General features: G+C 53.6%; 1 protein-coding gene across 1 annotated transcript in view; it reads left to right on the forward strand.

Annotated features, from left to right (window-relative positions):
- DSCAML1 (DS cell adhesion molecule like 1) overlaps window positions 1-14,178 on the forward strand; it is a 113,974-nt gene that overhangs the window by 10,840 nt on the left and 88,956 nt on the right. Inside the window, 1 exon segment of the mRNA XM_055728570.1 lies at window positions 1,761-1,907. Within this exon segment, the coding sequence (XP_055584545.1) occupies window positions 1,761-1,907 (147 nt within the window).

Here is a 14,178-nt window from a genome sequence, read left to right on the forward strand (position 1 = left end):
ATTGGAAAAATCTCTGGAAGCTTTGGAAAATTTGTTGGTGAGCACATGGAGCAAATCTCTCTAGCCAATGGAAATTAAGTGTGCTAGTTGTGGCTGTACATTACCCTTGTGGGAATTATTCCCAAAGGCCAGAAGCCCAGGCTGTGGAGGCTGGTGTGGGTCAGAGCTGCTGGGGCAGCCGTGGGGGTGAGTGTGGGTGCCGGTGGACGAGGTCTGCTGTGGGCTGGGCGGTGGCAGTGAGTGTGCAGGAGGCCAGGCTGGATGCTCTTCGTGGTCCCCGCTGGCCTCTAAAGCCCGTGAATAAACCTCCTGCTCCATGTGATTAAGGAAGCTTTTGCTAGCTAATCTGCTTTGGCTCTGGAGTGCCTTTCCATGGTAGGCTTCTCCCTGTGCCCTCGCAGTGCAGACCCTCGTCCTCCCCACCGGGGCACCGGGTGGGTAACCAGAGCCAGCCAGGGGTCACTCAGAGCCCTCTTCCCTGCATCCCCTTGGGGCAGGGGGGCTCTGCCCGCCGGGGGGTGGCTGAGCTGCGGGCAGGTGAGGGTGAGCCAGCCCTCTGCAGCTCGGAACTTAATACCTTATTGCTGCTGCTGGTCTCCTCTACCAGGCAGCTGGTGTGCGGATCCTGCTGGCAAGTGTCACCACACACCTGGGGGTGTGCAGCCTGGCATGTGCCCCTGGGTCTGTCCCCCCACTTTTGCAGCAGAGCAGCATGTCCTGAAAGCTTGGGAATCCAGGGTGGAAATACTGTCACCCTCTCGCTGCTTGCTTGTTTGTGCAACACGTGATGCATTGCCGGCAGGTGCTTTCCACTCGGGGAAAACACCTTCCTTTTGGGGCTGCTTTTTGAGTTCTGTCTTGGGAGATTCGTTGAGCTGCTTCTGTTCTGGCCAAGGGCTGTTTTTAAATGATGAAGTGAATGCATGTCTCATGATAGTGATGCTTAGGTGCCCACGTCCTACAGGGCACAATTATCATCACAGTAAGGAGGCACCTGCACTCACTGCATTTTATATTTGAATTTTAGGAGTTTATGGTGCCTGCATGTGTTGCTGGGCATGGTGACATCATTTTGTCTTTTTGAAGAGGCTGGGGTGGATCCACCTTACCTAGTGAGTGCCACTGGAGGGTTGTGGCACTGGGGAGTTCCTTGTCACTGGTCCAGGGAGCAGAGTGGAGCTGTCAAAGGGATGTGCATCTCCCTGAGGAACAGGGTGCGTGGTGGGGACAGCTCATGGCTCCCACTGTGGCATGTCTTGGAAATTTGTCATATGCTTCCCTAAATATTCCTCTGGTGGGTTTAGGAGGGTGCTGTGTCTCCCAGGTGCCTCCCAGCTGTATTTTCAGCACGCACCCAGCAGTGACATGATTACCTCCCGAGGTGGCAGGTTGAACGTTACAGCTACGAGATGCCCGTGGTCCCTGTACTGAAATTGGGGTGCTGCAACCCCCTGCCTTAGCAGTTTTGCTGGCTACAAAGTCAGCAGCTTGCTTTGGTGACAAGTTTGGGTGATGCTGGGGACCATCGCAGGGTTCCAGCAGCAGGAGCTGGGCCAGACCACCCCCTGCCTGCCAAGCCCAGGGCTACGGTCTCCCAAGGAGAGCCGCTTTCTTCCCCGGGAAGATGGGCCAAGTGTTTTGGATGGAAGCAGTTTGTTGCTGGGTGGGTTGGTTTGTTTGGGAAACGTGGGATTAAAGCAAAAGGAAGTGTGTTTTTCTCCAGCACTGTCATGCTACCAACCATCTGCTTTTCTCTACAGTTTTCAGGGAACCGTACACCGTTCGGGTGGAGGACCAAAGGTCGATGCGTGGAAACGTGGCTGTTTTCAAGTGCCTCATCCCCTCTTCAGTGCAGGAATACGTTAGTGTTGTGTCCTGGGAGAAAGACACCGTTTCTATCATCCCAGGTAAGAGAGGACCCACTGTTCTCTTGGAAAAAGTGACCTGCTTTGCCATGGGTGAGACTCCCTGTCATGGAGGATCTTTTTTTCTCGCTTATTGTCGGTGCCTGTGCAGTCCAAGCAAAGGCTTTTATTGATGACAGTCTTGCGGCTTTATACTGGAAAATGCTGGTGGTGTGAGCAGATGTGTTCAGGGTCTCCTTGGTGCTGTGGTTGGTACTTTGTGTATCTCTGGGCTCATGGATCTTTGGTGTCCCCGTCCTGGCTTCACCTGTGTGCCTGTGAGCGTCGGGTACCTGGCAGCTGGGGCTCGGAGAACAGAAAAAGAGCCTGTCCTTGCTGTCTGTGTCCTGACTTCTGCAGGCAGAGCTGGTTTTCATGTTGTCAGGTGATGCGCCAGTAACTATTCCAGCAAGTTTTCACAACTGATTCAGCTGTGGGGAAAAGAACTCAGTAAAAACGGCATCATGTGCCCCTTCCCTGTGCTGGCACCTGGAAGCTGCTGGCACCCTTCATCTCATGTGCCTGCCTTGTAGCCTGGGACATGTCCCACTCGGCGCTGACTGATCTGTGGGGAAGGGGGCTGCAGGAGGGACAGCAGCCCCCACCTGTGCAGGGATGTTGCAGCTCTGGGTTTGTCCCTGGGTCGTTCCACACATGTTTTTGGCAGGTGCAGGGCACCCTGGGTTCCTGTGGGAGCAGGGAGCCTCTGAAACTGGGGTCTTCCCCCAGCCGGTCCCCTGGGGCAGAGGGAGGAGAGGTGGCATTGATGGGACACGGCCTACCAGGCACGTCTGTGCAGCTCAGCACGAGGGGAGAGCAACCTGGCAAACTGCTCGCCAAGCCGTGCTGGTGCTGCGGGCGCTGGCTCCTGTGCCCTCCTGGCTTGTCACAGGCTTTGAAGCAGTGCAGGGGCTGTGGGCAGGTGCTGGGCACTGTGTAGGGCCAGTCCCATGTCCTGGGGTGACCTTTTGGCTCCCTTCTTGGAGTTGGTATTGATGGCAGCACTGGCTGCCCATCACAGCATGTGTAAGCTAGTAGTAAAGCAATCAATACTGTTTTCCCCAGGAGGATCCAGAGAGAATTAAAGGATTTTGCCCAAAGTGAATGCTCTGTGCTTGGTATTTGCTCACAGGTCAGCAAGTCCCAAAGCTCCTCCAGGGCTCAGTGTTGCTGCGCTGGCAGTGTTGTGGGGAGCAGATGCCACCAGGAGCAGGGCCTGAGCCTTGCGCCTGCTGGGGCAGCCGCTGACCAAGCATGAGAGGCGATTTGCTCTAATCCCTCTTGCAGGGATGTTTCTTTCTTAAGGGGCTTATGGACCAAAGTGCTTCACCTGGAGGGGGGTGACAGGTTCTCCTGAGGGCTCTGGAGGCTCTCGCCCGTGCCTCCTGAGCACAGCTCATCTGCTGACTCAGCGTGACCTGTACCCTTGGGGGCAGGCAATGGGAAGCAGAGTGATGCCCCCCAGGGCTGTGATGCGCGGGCAGGGGCTGCCTGCAGCCCCCTGTGTGGCAGGGGAGCTGGGCACCCCTCCTGACTGAGGCTGGCATGGGGCCTGTCACGGTTTGCAGCGCCGGGGCTGTGAGCCAGCTGTCTTCTCGTGGTCGGGACCCGAGTCTGCAGAGCCCCCCCTCCCCAGCCCTGACCCCTTTCTGACAGTCTTGGGATGAAATGCGATGTGAAACTCTTTGCCTCGGGAATGTGGGCTTCCCTGGATGGGCGTTCGGAGTGATGAGCTTGCGTTGATCAGCAGCCAGCCTGCGCCTGCAGCAGCCTTTTGCCCGGAAAGGGAAACTTTTGCTTACAAATGTCTTCCTTGGGCATGAGCCTGTGTAAGGAGCTTCTGGCACTTCAGAGTGTTTTGGAATACGGTGGAAACGTCTGTTTCATTTTGGTGGGTGAGAAACCTCCGGGTGATCTAAGAGAGCAGTTTAAAAGCGTGTTTGGGGCGGCTTACCTGGAGGCCAGCTGGTGTTTGGAAAAAGCATGGCACCCTTCGGTAGGGCACAGGCTGGCACCACAGCTTTGCCAGCCCTTCTCTGCTCAGTGCAGCCCCAGGAAACAGTTGTGTCTGCATGAACAAGTGAGTCCAAGGTGGGTTTCTCTGCGGTGGATGGGACCAAGGAGTTTGTGACGCCCACCTCCTGGGGCAGTGAGATGCTTGGGTGGTGATGCTCTGCCCACCCCGCGCTTGTGCTGTTTGGCAAGCGGGGCACGGCGAGGCCCACCAGCCCGAGCAGCAGTGGTGTTTGTTCCTTGGGGGGTGCTGTGCCAGCTCCAGCGGCACTTGCTGGTGGGCAGCGGCTGCTCACGCCACACAGGGTTCTTCAGGATGGAGCAGAGCAGTGCCCATGCACCTTGTTTGCAGAGCGTGGCTGGTTTGCTCGGCAGCAAGTTTATCAACTAAGCATTCGTGCACTTGCGTGATCTTAACCAGACTTATTCTCAAGTTTGCTGTGGCAGTGGATTTTTTAATGATGATTTAATTAGAGTGGAACGATTTTAACATTCTAAAGCAATAATTACCCTAAAGACAGAACATATAAATTGTGTTACAGTGCAGAGTCAACACAAGCAAACATGTTTTGCCGTTGGATTACAAATATAGTATCTGCCTGAAGCTTATTTCCTTATTGCGCCTCTGTTAGAGCTAAAACTGGCTTTGCTGTTACCAAAACCGTGGTCTTGTCTTGACCTCTGGTGAACCTCTGCTTCAGTCCTAATTCTGAGCAAGGAAGATGAGGAGAGGACAAGGGGGTCCCTGCTGTTCAGAGTGAACGGCGTGAAGGCTGAGAAATGCTGAAAAGTGGTGCTGAGGCCTAATAGCTCCATTCAGCCGCAGACATGCTTTCTGAATTGTAAGATCAAGCGGTTGTGCCGACACAGCTCTCCTCCAGTCAGCCTGCAAAAAGAAAAGGTTTCTGGAAGTACCGCAGCTCCTTCAGAAGAACATCCAAGCTGTATTTACAGCTGGCTGTGTAACGTAGCGTTCTCTCCTGACTTTAGTGTGCCAAACTCACTGTTTTTCCCGAAACTTTCCCCTAGGTGCGTCCTGTGGAAGGCTGCGCATCTGCCTGGCAAGGCTTGGTGCAGCAGGGGATGAACAGTTCTAGCATGCAGGAGTGGGGAAAAAAGTCTCCATCCACACCGCTCTGTGGCAGAAAACTCTTTCTAAGTGACTATTTTCACAGCAAATGCTGTTTTCCTTAGCATCCCTGGGTTTACCCCTGCCAAACCAAAATATTTTGTAGCTCAGAAACAGCTGAGGTGAGCATTTCCCTGGGGGCTGCTGTTCTCATGAGCTCAGGCCTCTGGCCGTATGTGGCCTGGGTGGCCCTTTTGTGCGCTTTCTTGGGTTCTTTTTGTCCTTAATTAGGATTACAGGGCTCCCAACCTCTGCTGCTGGACCTTTGCGATGTGTCTTTTCAGACAAGCCTTGCTGCTCTTCTGATGGCAGTTTGCTGGTGGGTGAAGGACCTTGGTGGGGCCAGACTGGCATCGGCAGCGCTTGCTGGAGGTGCCTTGCCAGCAGAGAGCCCTGCTGGAGAGCCGCCTGCTTCCCCGTGGAGGTGCCTGAATGAAACCCTCCATCATCACGCAGGTCCCTGCGATGCCCTGCTGCCAGGGGTGGGCTGGCGTGGTGGGATGCAGGTGCAGCATCCTGCATGGTGCAGGGAGCATCGGGCATGCCATGCACGTTGCTTGGGCTGCTGCTGCTCTCGCCGGCCCAGGAGCGTTCCCCTTACACAGGGTGCCTCTGCCTGGCTTTCTTCTGTCCAAGTCCCAGGCAAGTGTGTCTTTTCAGGAGCACCTGCTGGGTTTGCATTTGGAGAGGTCTCCAAGCAGTTGCAGGGCAGTGCTCTGTGCCTGTGCGGCCCTGCTGCAGGAGGGGGTTTGGGTGGCGAGTTACATGATTTGGTTAACTTGGCAACACTGTAACTTACCCTGAAATCACAGATAAATTCTTTATGGAAGGTTATCCTGCACATAAATCATCATTAGTGCAGCTCATTTTGGTGTAATGCCTACCTAACTGTGCTGCAGTCTAAAAATGTGTGTTTAGTGAAGTCAAGGGTTGCAGAGAAATTATAGGGTTTTCAAAAACCCATTTGCTTTGCTGGTGCTCACATCAAAATCGATCTTGCCTTTCGTTCTCAGCCTTGTCGCAAACATGCAGCACCGCTTGCAGGACTGTGGCATTTAATGTAGGCTGGTGCTGACTGGGAGCAAAGCTGTGGTGCTTACAGGACCAGGCGCTGTGTGTAAGACTGCACTTGGCACCCAGGCTGTGACTTCAAACTCTGTTGCTGTTGATGAATTTTGATATGTATTTGTGGGGAGTAACAGGAGAAGGGTAGGAGGGCTGCAGTTGAGCAGCATGTTTTGCAGACCCCTCTCCCTTTTCTGTAGGGAAAGAGGGATTAACTCCTGCAACGAACCAGTTTAAGAACTCAGTGTGGTGAACAGTGGGTGTGTGTTTTGTTTTGTTTTTTTTTTTTTTTTTTGAAAGTACTGTCACCAGGCTGGCTAACATGAAGAGTCTCGCAGGCGCTCGCATGGCTTTGATTTGCCACAGAGGAACTCTGTTGCATGTGTGACTGAAGCTGCTTTAGTCACCGTGGTCTGGCTGTTGTGGCACAGAAATGGCAGTTCATGGCACGGACTCATCCTCTCTTCGGGCATTGCACGGCTGTAGCTCGGTGTCAGCAGGCCCTGCAGAACTGGGATGTCGCAGTCATGCTAGTGTGGATCCCACGTATGTGGGTGCTCGTGGAGCGTGTGTCCAGCTGCGGTTTACAAAAGCACGTGGTGATGTGGAGAGCTACTTGAGACACTAGAAAGAGTGGATTTTTGAGTGATTGTCAACCCCTCCTCTGTGGCTGCATGCGTGCGTTCAAGCACTGCTTGGCTCCTGCAGCCCTGTGAGCACGTGCGTGCCTGTGCACTTAGACCCAAGCCGTTCCCCAGCTGCCTCAGTGATGGAAACGCACCCAGCTTCGCCCTTCGTGGCACAGACACGGCACCAGACCAGGCTGGTGCCCGTTGTGCTATCAGGAGCACCGTGCTGGGTGGGGAGGACAGCCCTGAGGGTGGTTGCCTGCTGTCGTTGGGCTCCAGTCCTTTGGCCATCGATGCATGTCTGCTCTGGCGCATCCCGAGAGCATGGTGGGATTTGCCTTGGGAGGTCGTGTGCTGGGCTGGGATGTGGGATGTCGCTTGGGTGTGTGGGCCTAATGTTGCCCAGGTTGGCTCTCCGTGGTGTCCCTGGAGAACAAAAGTGGCATCCTCACGGGTGTAATGGCATTGCATCAGCTGTGAGGGAAAGCTGATGGCGTTTTTCATCCCACCTTGTGTAGCCTGTGACTCGCAAGGGCAGCACGGAAGAGCAATGTTTTGGAGGCGATAAGCATTCCTGGGCTGGCAAGCCCAGAGCTGAGCTGCTATTTGGTGCTTCTGTGTCATGTACTTGATAGATTGTGTTGGAAAAAACCTAAATACAGCACTTTTCAAGGTACAGGCATTTCTAAGGGTGCTGTTTTTCTCAGCAACCCTAACACATATCCTCTGAGGGCTGCAGAAACTTGGATGTACTTACTTAGTCACTGAATATCCACAAAATCTTTTCTCTGGAAAGCAAAACATAAAGCTTGCCAGAAGGGTGGAACTGAAAAAAAATGAGTTCTGTGAAGTTTTAGATACGTTTTTGTGTATGTTCTTGATTGAACTGTAGCCTTTTAGGAGTTTTGAAAATATCTAAGCTAATCTGTTTGCATTGGTTCAGCTATGAGCTTAATTTGACCTGAATCACCCTTTCTGTCCCATCCTCTGTAGTGCCCAAGGCTGTTTAGGGGATTCTTAAACTTATCTCAGCCACTCTTCAGTGATGTGGGAAATAAAACTGCAGTAGCTTTCTTGTGGTTAAATGTGGCTGTCCGCCCTGAAGATGTACGCTCTCCTCTGCTGTACCTTGCAACATCTGCCACCCGTTACATTTTTCTCTAAAATAGCAGAAAGTGTAAGCGTACACAAATTCCACTGCAATCCATCTCGAGACGTGGTGAGTCTAGGGACGCGGTGGGAGGCTACCAGCAATTGAACACCAGGCGAGGATTTATGGATGCAGCATTCCCTCCCCGCCGGGGTGCTGCGTGCCAGGGGATGTGGAGGGACGATCCAAGGGGCAGAAAAGCCAGGACCTGGATAATTCAGCATTGTCCTCGTATCAATAGGCTTGTTCTGGGGGACATCAGTCTCATGTTACTAGCAAAAAGCTGGAAGCTGGGACGGAATAAACATGGCCAGGCGAAAGGCAACCCTTGTTTATGTGTTTGTCTTCATCGAGATGGTTTGGGAACAGGAGATAAGTTTCTGAGGATTGTTGCCGGCTGTTAGCATTTTTATTTGGTTTTGCTTGAATGTGGAATAACCCCAGCTGGTTTCAAGTGAGGTGCCTGGGAGCAAGCAGCCTGCAGGTCCGAGCGCGGCAGGCACAGGGCCAGCCTGTTGTCCTGTCCTGGGTGTCACCTGTTGTCCTGTCCTGGGTGTCACCTGCAATGGGGCTGGTGGCTGAGACCTGCTGCTTCTCCCAGGAGAGGAGGGAGCCTGGGTTGCTGCTGTCTCCTGCCCTGCTCCCTCCTGGTGTGTGCAGCTCTGAGACAAAAGCTGTGACGATTGGGCAAAAGGCTGGCGCGGAATTGGCCTTTTCAATTAAATTTTGTAGCTTCTGCCTGAGATGGGTTGACTTGCAGCGTGGAGCAGCCTGATGTGATTTATTTGAGCATTGTCCTACCCTAGCCTATCTAGGGGTGCTGCAGAACCTTTTCCCCTGTCGATCCCGAGATCTCTAAAGGTGTCCTGGCTTCTCCCCCACCCCTTGCCACCCTCTGTGGCTGCGACATGTGCCCAGACCTGTTACAGAGGGAAGTAGCTCCAGGCGTTATTCTCACCAAGTGGGGTGAGATTCTGTCTGAAATCATTTCATCCTTCCCCAGAGACTTGGCGTGAATTTTATCTAATCGCCATGGCAACAGATAAAAAAAGGTGTGAGCACATCTCCTTTCGCTGTGATAATTCAGATTTATATATTCAGATCAGATTGGAGTTAGAGATTTTAAAAGGAGCAGATGCAGCAGAAGGTGTGACTGCAAATAATGTGGCGAGAACGTTTGATGATCCTGCCCTTTAAGAGGGGAGAGCACTTTCCCGCAGGTTTTTTTGGAATATAATTATTCCATCAAATCCACTTTAACAAGGACTCATTATAGCCCTGATAATGCAGAGTCACGTTGGAGACAATCTTGCACACGCATGCACACACACTGAAAAAAAGGGACTACAACAAGTAAATAAAATGCCTGTGAGCGGCGAGGTGCGAGCACCCTGTGGCCGCAGGTGCCCCCGGGAAGTGACGCAGGGCAGGCAGGGGTGAGACAAGGGCTGGCTGCCTTGGTCCATGTGCCCCCATGGCTGGGGCACTGCTGGGTGCTCCTGGTGCCCAGCCGTGCTGCAGCAGTGCTGGTGCTGCTGGGGAGATGCTGGCAGGCAGCCCTTCGGGTGGACGAGACCTGGGATCCTGGGAGTCCCGCACAACCAAATGCTTGTGATGAAAGGTTGGGGCACGGTGGGTTTCCAGGGGGTCCCCTTCCCGAGTGCAGCTCTAGCTGCTTTCCCCTGGTGTAAAAGGCTGGATTTTGCAGGCTCCCGACCTTGTTGCCCATGCAGCAGATTGCGAATGAAGATTTGCTTGAAACTGGGCTTGGGCCATCCTGAGCCAAAGCTGTTTGCTGCTTTTGCTGAGCTGCTGCAGCTTCTGCAGGAGGGGAGTGCTTCCTCAGAGATCAGAGCAAGGAAGTCTTTGACTGCTTCCTCTGCAGGGTAGAGAAGAAAAGATGCGGAGGGTTTTGAAGCAGGAAAAGTGCTGTTGATCTAGCACTTGGCATCCCAGCCCCTCACGATGTCCTTGCCCCTGCTCCAAGCCCTGCGGGATGATAGAGCACAAGCCAAATACAGCACATCAAGCTCCAAGGCATGACATACAGAGGAGTAGCTGTTCGTGGAGGTGCCATCTCCCTGTGTACCTGTAAGCGTAAATCTTCAGCCACCCCAAGGAGCATTGTGCCATAGGGAAGGGACAAATGGCATGTAGAGGGTGGGATGGATGGATGGATGGATGAGGGTTTGGAGCAGCCACAGGAGGCAAGTGGGCTGTAAATCCCTGCCTGACGTCTAACCCAGACCCAGCAGGAGGTTCATTTGCTGCATGACGCCACTGGCCCCGCGTCTGCCTGAGCTGCGGAGGGCTTGGGTTCTACGTCAAGATCCCCGGCAGCGGTGGTGGTGAGGGTGATGATGAGTGTGGAGGAGGCCGTGCCACATCCCTGCATTACGTCGGTGCTGCCTAAGCTCAGCACATGGACTGTCCCAGCAGAAGAGGGGAATGCGTGCGGACCCGTGGGGAACATCAGAGCGAAGGGTGGTGAGCGCTGCTGTGTGCTCCGCTCGCTGCTTTGGGACAGCTACCCAAGGCAGAGGACACCTTTTTGGAGACAACAGCCACGATACCCACTGGGTACAAACCTTCAGCAATGACTCTGGCGTGAGGATTGAGGTGATTTGTGTGAAAGAAGTTACTGGAGTGCAGAGAGCAGGAGGAGACACATGGAGGAACGGTCTGCTAGTGGCAGCCAGCAGGATGTGCACGCTGGGTAGGCTGTTCCAGTGATGCTCTGAATTGCAAATTGCAGTTTTGCAGGAGATTGCAAAGAAGTTAGGAACGAGAGGAAAGTCCTCCGGAGCACCCCTCTGGTGGCATGCAGGGAAGGGGAATGGCCTGGGCAGGATGAGTTCAGAGGTGCAGCCAGGGGCTGATTAACCTCCTGTGGTGACATGCGTTCTCTGCCTTACGAGTTCGCTGGGCTTGCCTGGAGGTGCGTGGAGACCCTTGGACCGTATGCTGCATATCCTTGCGAGAGGCTTCTCTGCTGAGAACCAGCCCTTGGAAAAGGTTACAGGGCCCAGCTCACAGCGGAGCTGAGCTGTATAATGAAATCTGGTGCTACACGTGCCTTCTGCGCCTTGGTGAACCTGCTGCTGCTCCCTACTGCCTGCGTAACTGAGCTCAGAGGATACAGGTCCTCACTGAACTACAAGGGCTATGGTCTTGTCTCCTTGATCAGAAGGCGTTTGCTAAATTGTAATGCTTTTGTGCATTTTAAAGACCTCCCTGCTGAAGGAGAGCTGAAATCCTCTGGGATATGAATTTCTGTAAGGCACTAGAGCAGCTCGGCTGGTGCTGTGATCGTGGCCCCATGTGCCAGGCAGGACAGTGTGTGTGCCGGGCATGGAGGCTGCAGCCCGGCTGGGCTCAGGGATGCTGCAGGGGCTTCCTACAGGGGCTGCAACCATGTTCACCATGGGCCACCTTGCCTAAAGATCGTCAGGAGCCACCCTTCTGCCTGGCAGGCTCTGCAGGGCTGCTACCAGCCTGATGGGCTTGGAAAGCATCAAAATCCCTTGAAAATGCCCAAGCTGGGCTCTGAGAAATGGCTTTGGAGGGAAAGGGTTTGCTTCGCTAGCTGTTTGCTGGCATGTTCAGGTTCTCCACCCTGCCTGAATCTTTTTCCTTTTACATCTTCTTTTTAATTGTCACCTACTGGAGTGAAGACAATGCTGGCTCCCATCCTACTGCCTCAAGGGTCTCCCCCAGGGAGCTGCACCTATCAGGGCAGCATGGCAGTCATTGCTATGGCAAAGCCAGTGATGTGAAAACTGTTCAGGTCAAAACTTCTTTTCAAACCACGTGTTTTTGTGAGCTTGAGCCACCTGCCCCTGGGGCCTTGTGCTGGGCTGCAGCGGGAGAGGAGCTGGCGCTGTGTGTAGCAGAGCTGAAGTCATCGCTGCTTCGTGCCATCACCGCTGATGCGTCCACTGGGGAGGCTCGCATGTGCATGGCCAGCTCATCCTGAGCGGGCGGCAGCAGGGTCGGGGTGCTTGCCTGTGGGGAGGGGGCGGCTGTGGTGGTGGTGCGGTTGTGCGTCTTCCGCCCCCCTCCTTCCCGTGCACCCGTGCACATACACAGATGCAGAAACAATCACGGTCATTATTCCTACCATGGTGACAGTGACAGTGGCAGAGATGCCAGCTTCCCAACACAGACGGCTTTATTTCATCTCCTCTGTTTTTCAAAGCCTCTTTCATTTTGTATGAGGAGACAGATGTGAAGGGCTGCAGGCTGATAAATTCTGCTGTCTTATGAAAAGAGAGGGTGGGTTTTTGTTGTGGTTGCTTCTCTTCCTCCCTCCCCAGCCCCCTCCCAGCAGTGCAGCAGCAGCCTTCTCTGTAGAGGATGCTCCCTGCCCCTGGCATGGGATGGTGCCTGATGGTCACCTCGCTGGGGCAGGGAGGGCTGAGTTCCCTGGGTGAACTTCCTCGGAGCTAGCAGGGCTGGGCGGTGGGTGGACAGTGGCGGGCACCTGGGTAGACGGAAATGAGCACAGAGGTGCAGATGCCTCCCTGAATCGCATCCACAGTGCCTGGTCCTGGCGCACTTTGAGATGCCACTGAGGCTGCACGTTTGCCAGGGAGGAGCTGCTCTCAGCTGGTGGAGCAAGGGCTAAACCTTCGTGTGGGCTTACAACTAAAATCCCTGTCCTTCTTGTAGCTGCACCGAGGCTCTGGGGTCGCTGGCTTGGGGCAAGAGCAGGCCAGAGGGCTCTGGGGCTGCTGTGGTTGCAGTCCATGCCAGCTGCCAGGGTTGGTCATGGAGGGTGATGCAGCCTGTGCTGCTTTGGGGGGGAGGGGGTCTCAAGGAAGCACATGCTCAGTGCCTGCCGGGTGCAGTGCTGCTGCTGCCACGCCTGCCTTCGTGGAGCACCTGGCCGATGGCTCCGGTGGACTGTGGCATCTGCCCAACGTGGCGTGAGGTGCGGTCCCCGCGTAGCTCCCCTTCCTCCTCTCCTGCTCTGCTGATGATAGTTCTAGTTTAAAAATAAATTGCTCCATCTTTAATTGCGGTTTAAATAACTGCTTCATTTTTATTTAAATGTGGCTCTGTAAGGCTTGGAGAACAATTAGGAGAAAATACAGGGCATTGCTCTGGTGCATGTGTTCAAGCATATAATTAATTTTTTTTATTATACTGATGTTTGCCGAATCTGGAAAAAGATCTTATTGTTCCTCTTGATTTAGTCACGCACAAGATCTACAAATACACCAGCCATTTCAGGACTCCATTTCATAAGCTGTGAAGCCTTGGCACTAACGTGCTGAAGGAGGGCTCCTCAGATCGCTGCCCTTTGCCGTTTGTGCTGCCACATGGACGCAGGCGAAGCTGCAGGCTCTGCCCCCAGCAACTGGCAGCCCCAAAGAGCAATAGGATGCTCTGTCCCACCTCAGGGCTGCCAGCACCAGGTTGGCGGGCACAGCCCGGGTTGGGACTATTGGATGTGTCCTCAGCCCCTTCTGAGAGTTTCTGGTAGCCCCTGGTGCTGGGGGGTGTGTGTGGGGGGGGTTACTGCAGACCCCAGGGCCTGCACCAGGGGCTTGCTGGGGTGAGAGTCTGTGTTTTTTGTTGATGAATGATATTAAAAGGCTAATAAATGACTCGGGGATGTTGGGTGAAATCTCTGAAAGGCTCTAAATGACCCAGGGACCTCTTTCACAAGTGAGCTAGCCATTCAGGAATATAAATCTCATTCAGAGTCAATAGGGATTAGGTTCCTAAGTGCCCAACACAGCTAAAGTGCTTCTGAAAATGTGGCTTGTTAGAAGGTTGCGGAGGAAGCTGCATGTGGTCTGGCGGGCTATAAGCTTATCAGTCAAAGGTGCTTTACTTGGTGACAGAAGCCACTTGTGGTAAACAAGCTGCTGGCCCTTTGGACTCCTGACAATCTTTTAACCATTTATTAAAGCAGCTATGAACTCTTCTTGGAAATGAAATCTTAATAGCAAGCATGGCAGAGATTTTTCACAGATGGCAGCACTGCCAAAAGCAGGCATTCAAGAAAACATTCATCAAAAACATTCATTTCTTTCAAAAAGAAATGGACGTTTATAGCGTAGACAAATTTGGGACTCATTTGCTTTGCCTTTCAGTTTCTGAATTTTTAGAGGTCACATTTTTCTGCACCTTTGAGGGCTAGAAACGGATGTTATTTTTAACTGGAAACAGATTCCCATCTAAACACATGGCACCAAGAAATGGGATGTGTGAAAAGGCTGGGTAGGGCAGGACCCTTTGCGCAGCCTGGGGGTCCCTCTGGCTCGCTGTGCTGCAGGG

Source organism: Falco cherrug, chromosome 17, assembly GCF_023634085.1.
Source record: "Falco cherrug isolate bFalChe1 chromosome 17, bFalChe1.pri, whole genome shotgun sequence".
NCBI classification, from domain to species: domain Eukaryota; kingdom Metazoa; phylum Chordata; class Aves; order Falconiformes; family Falconidae; genus Falco; species Falco cherrug.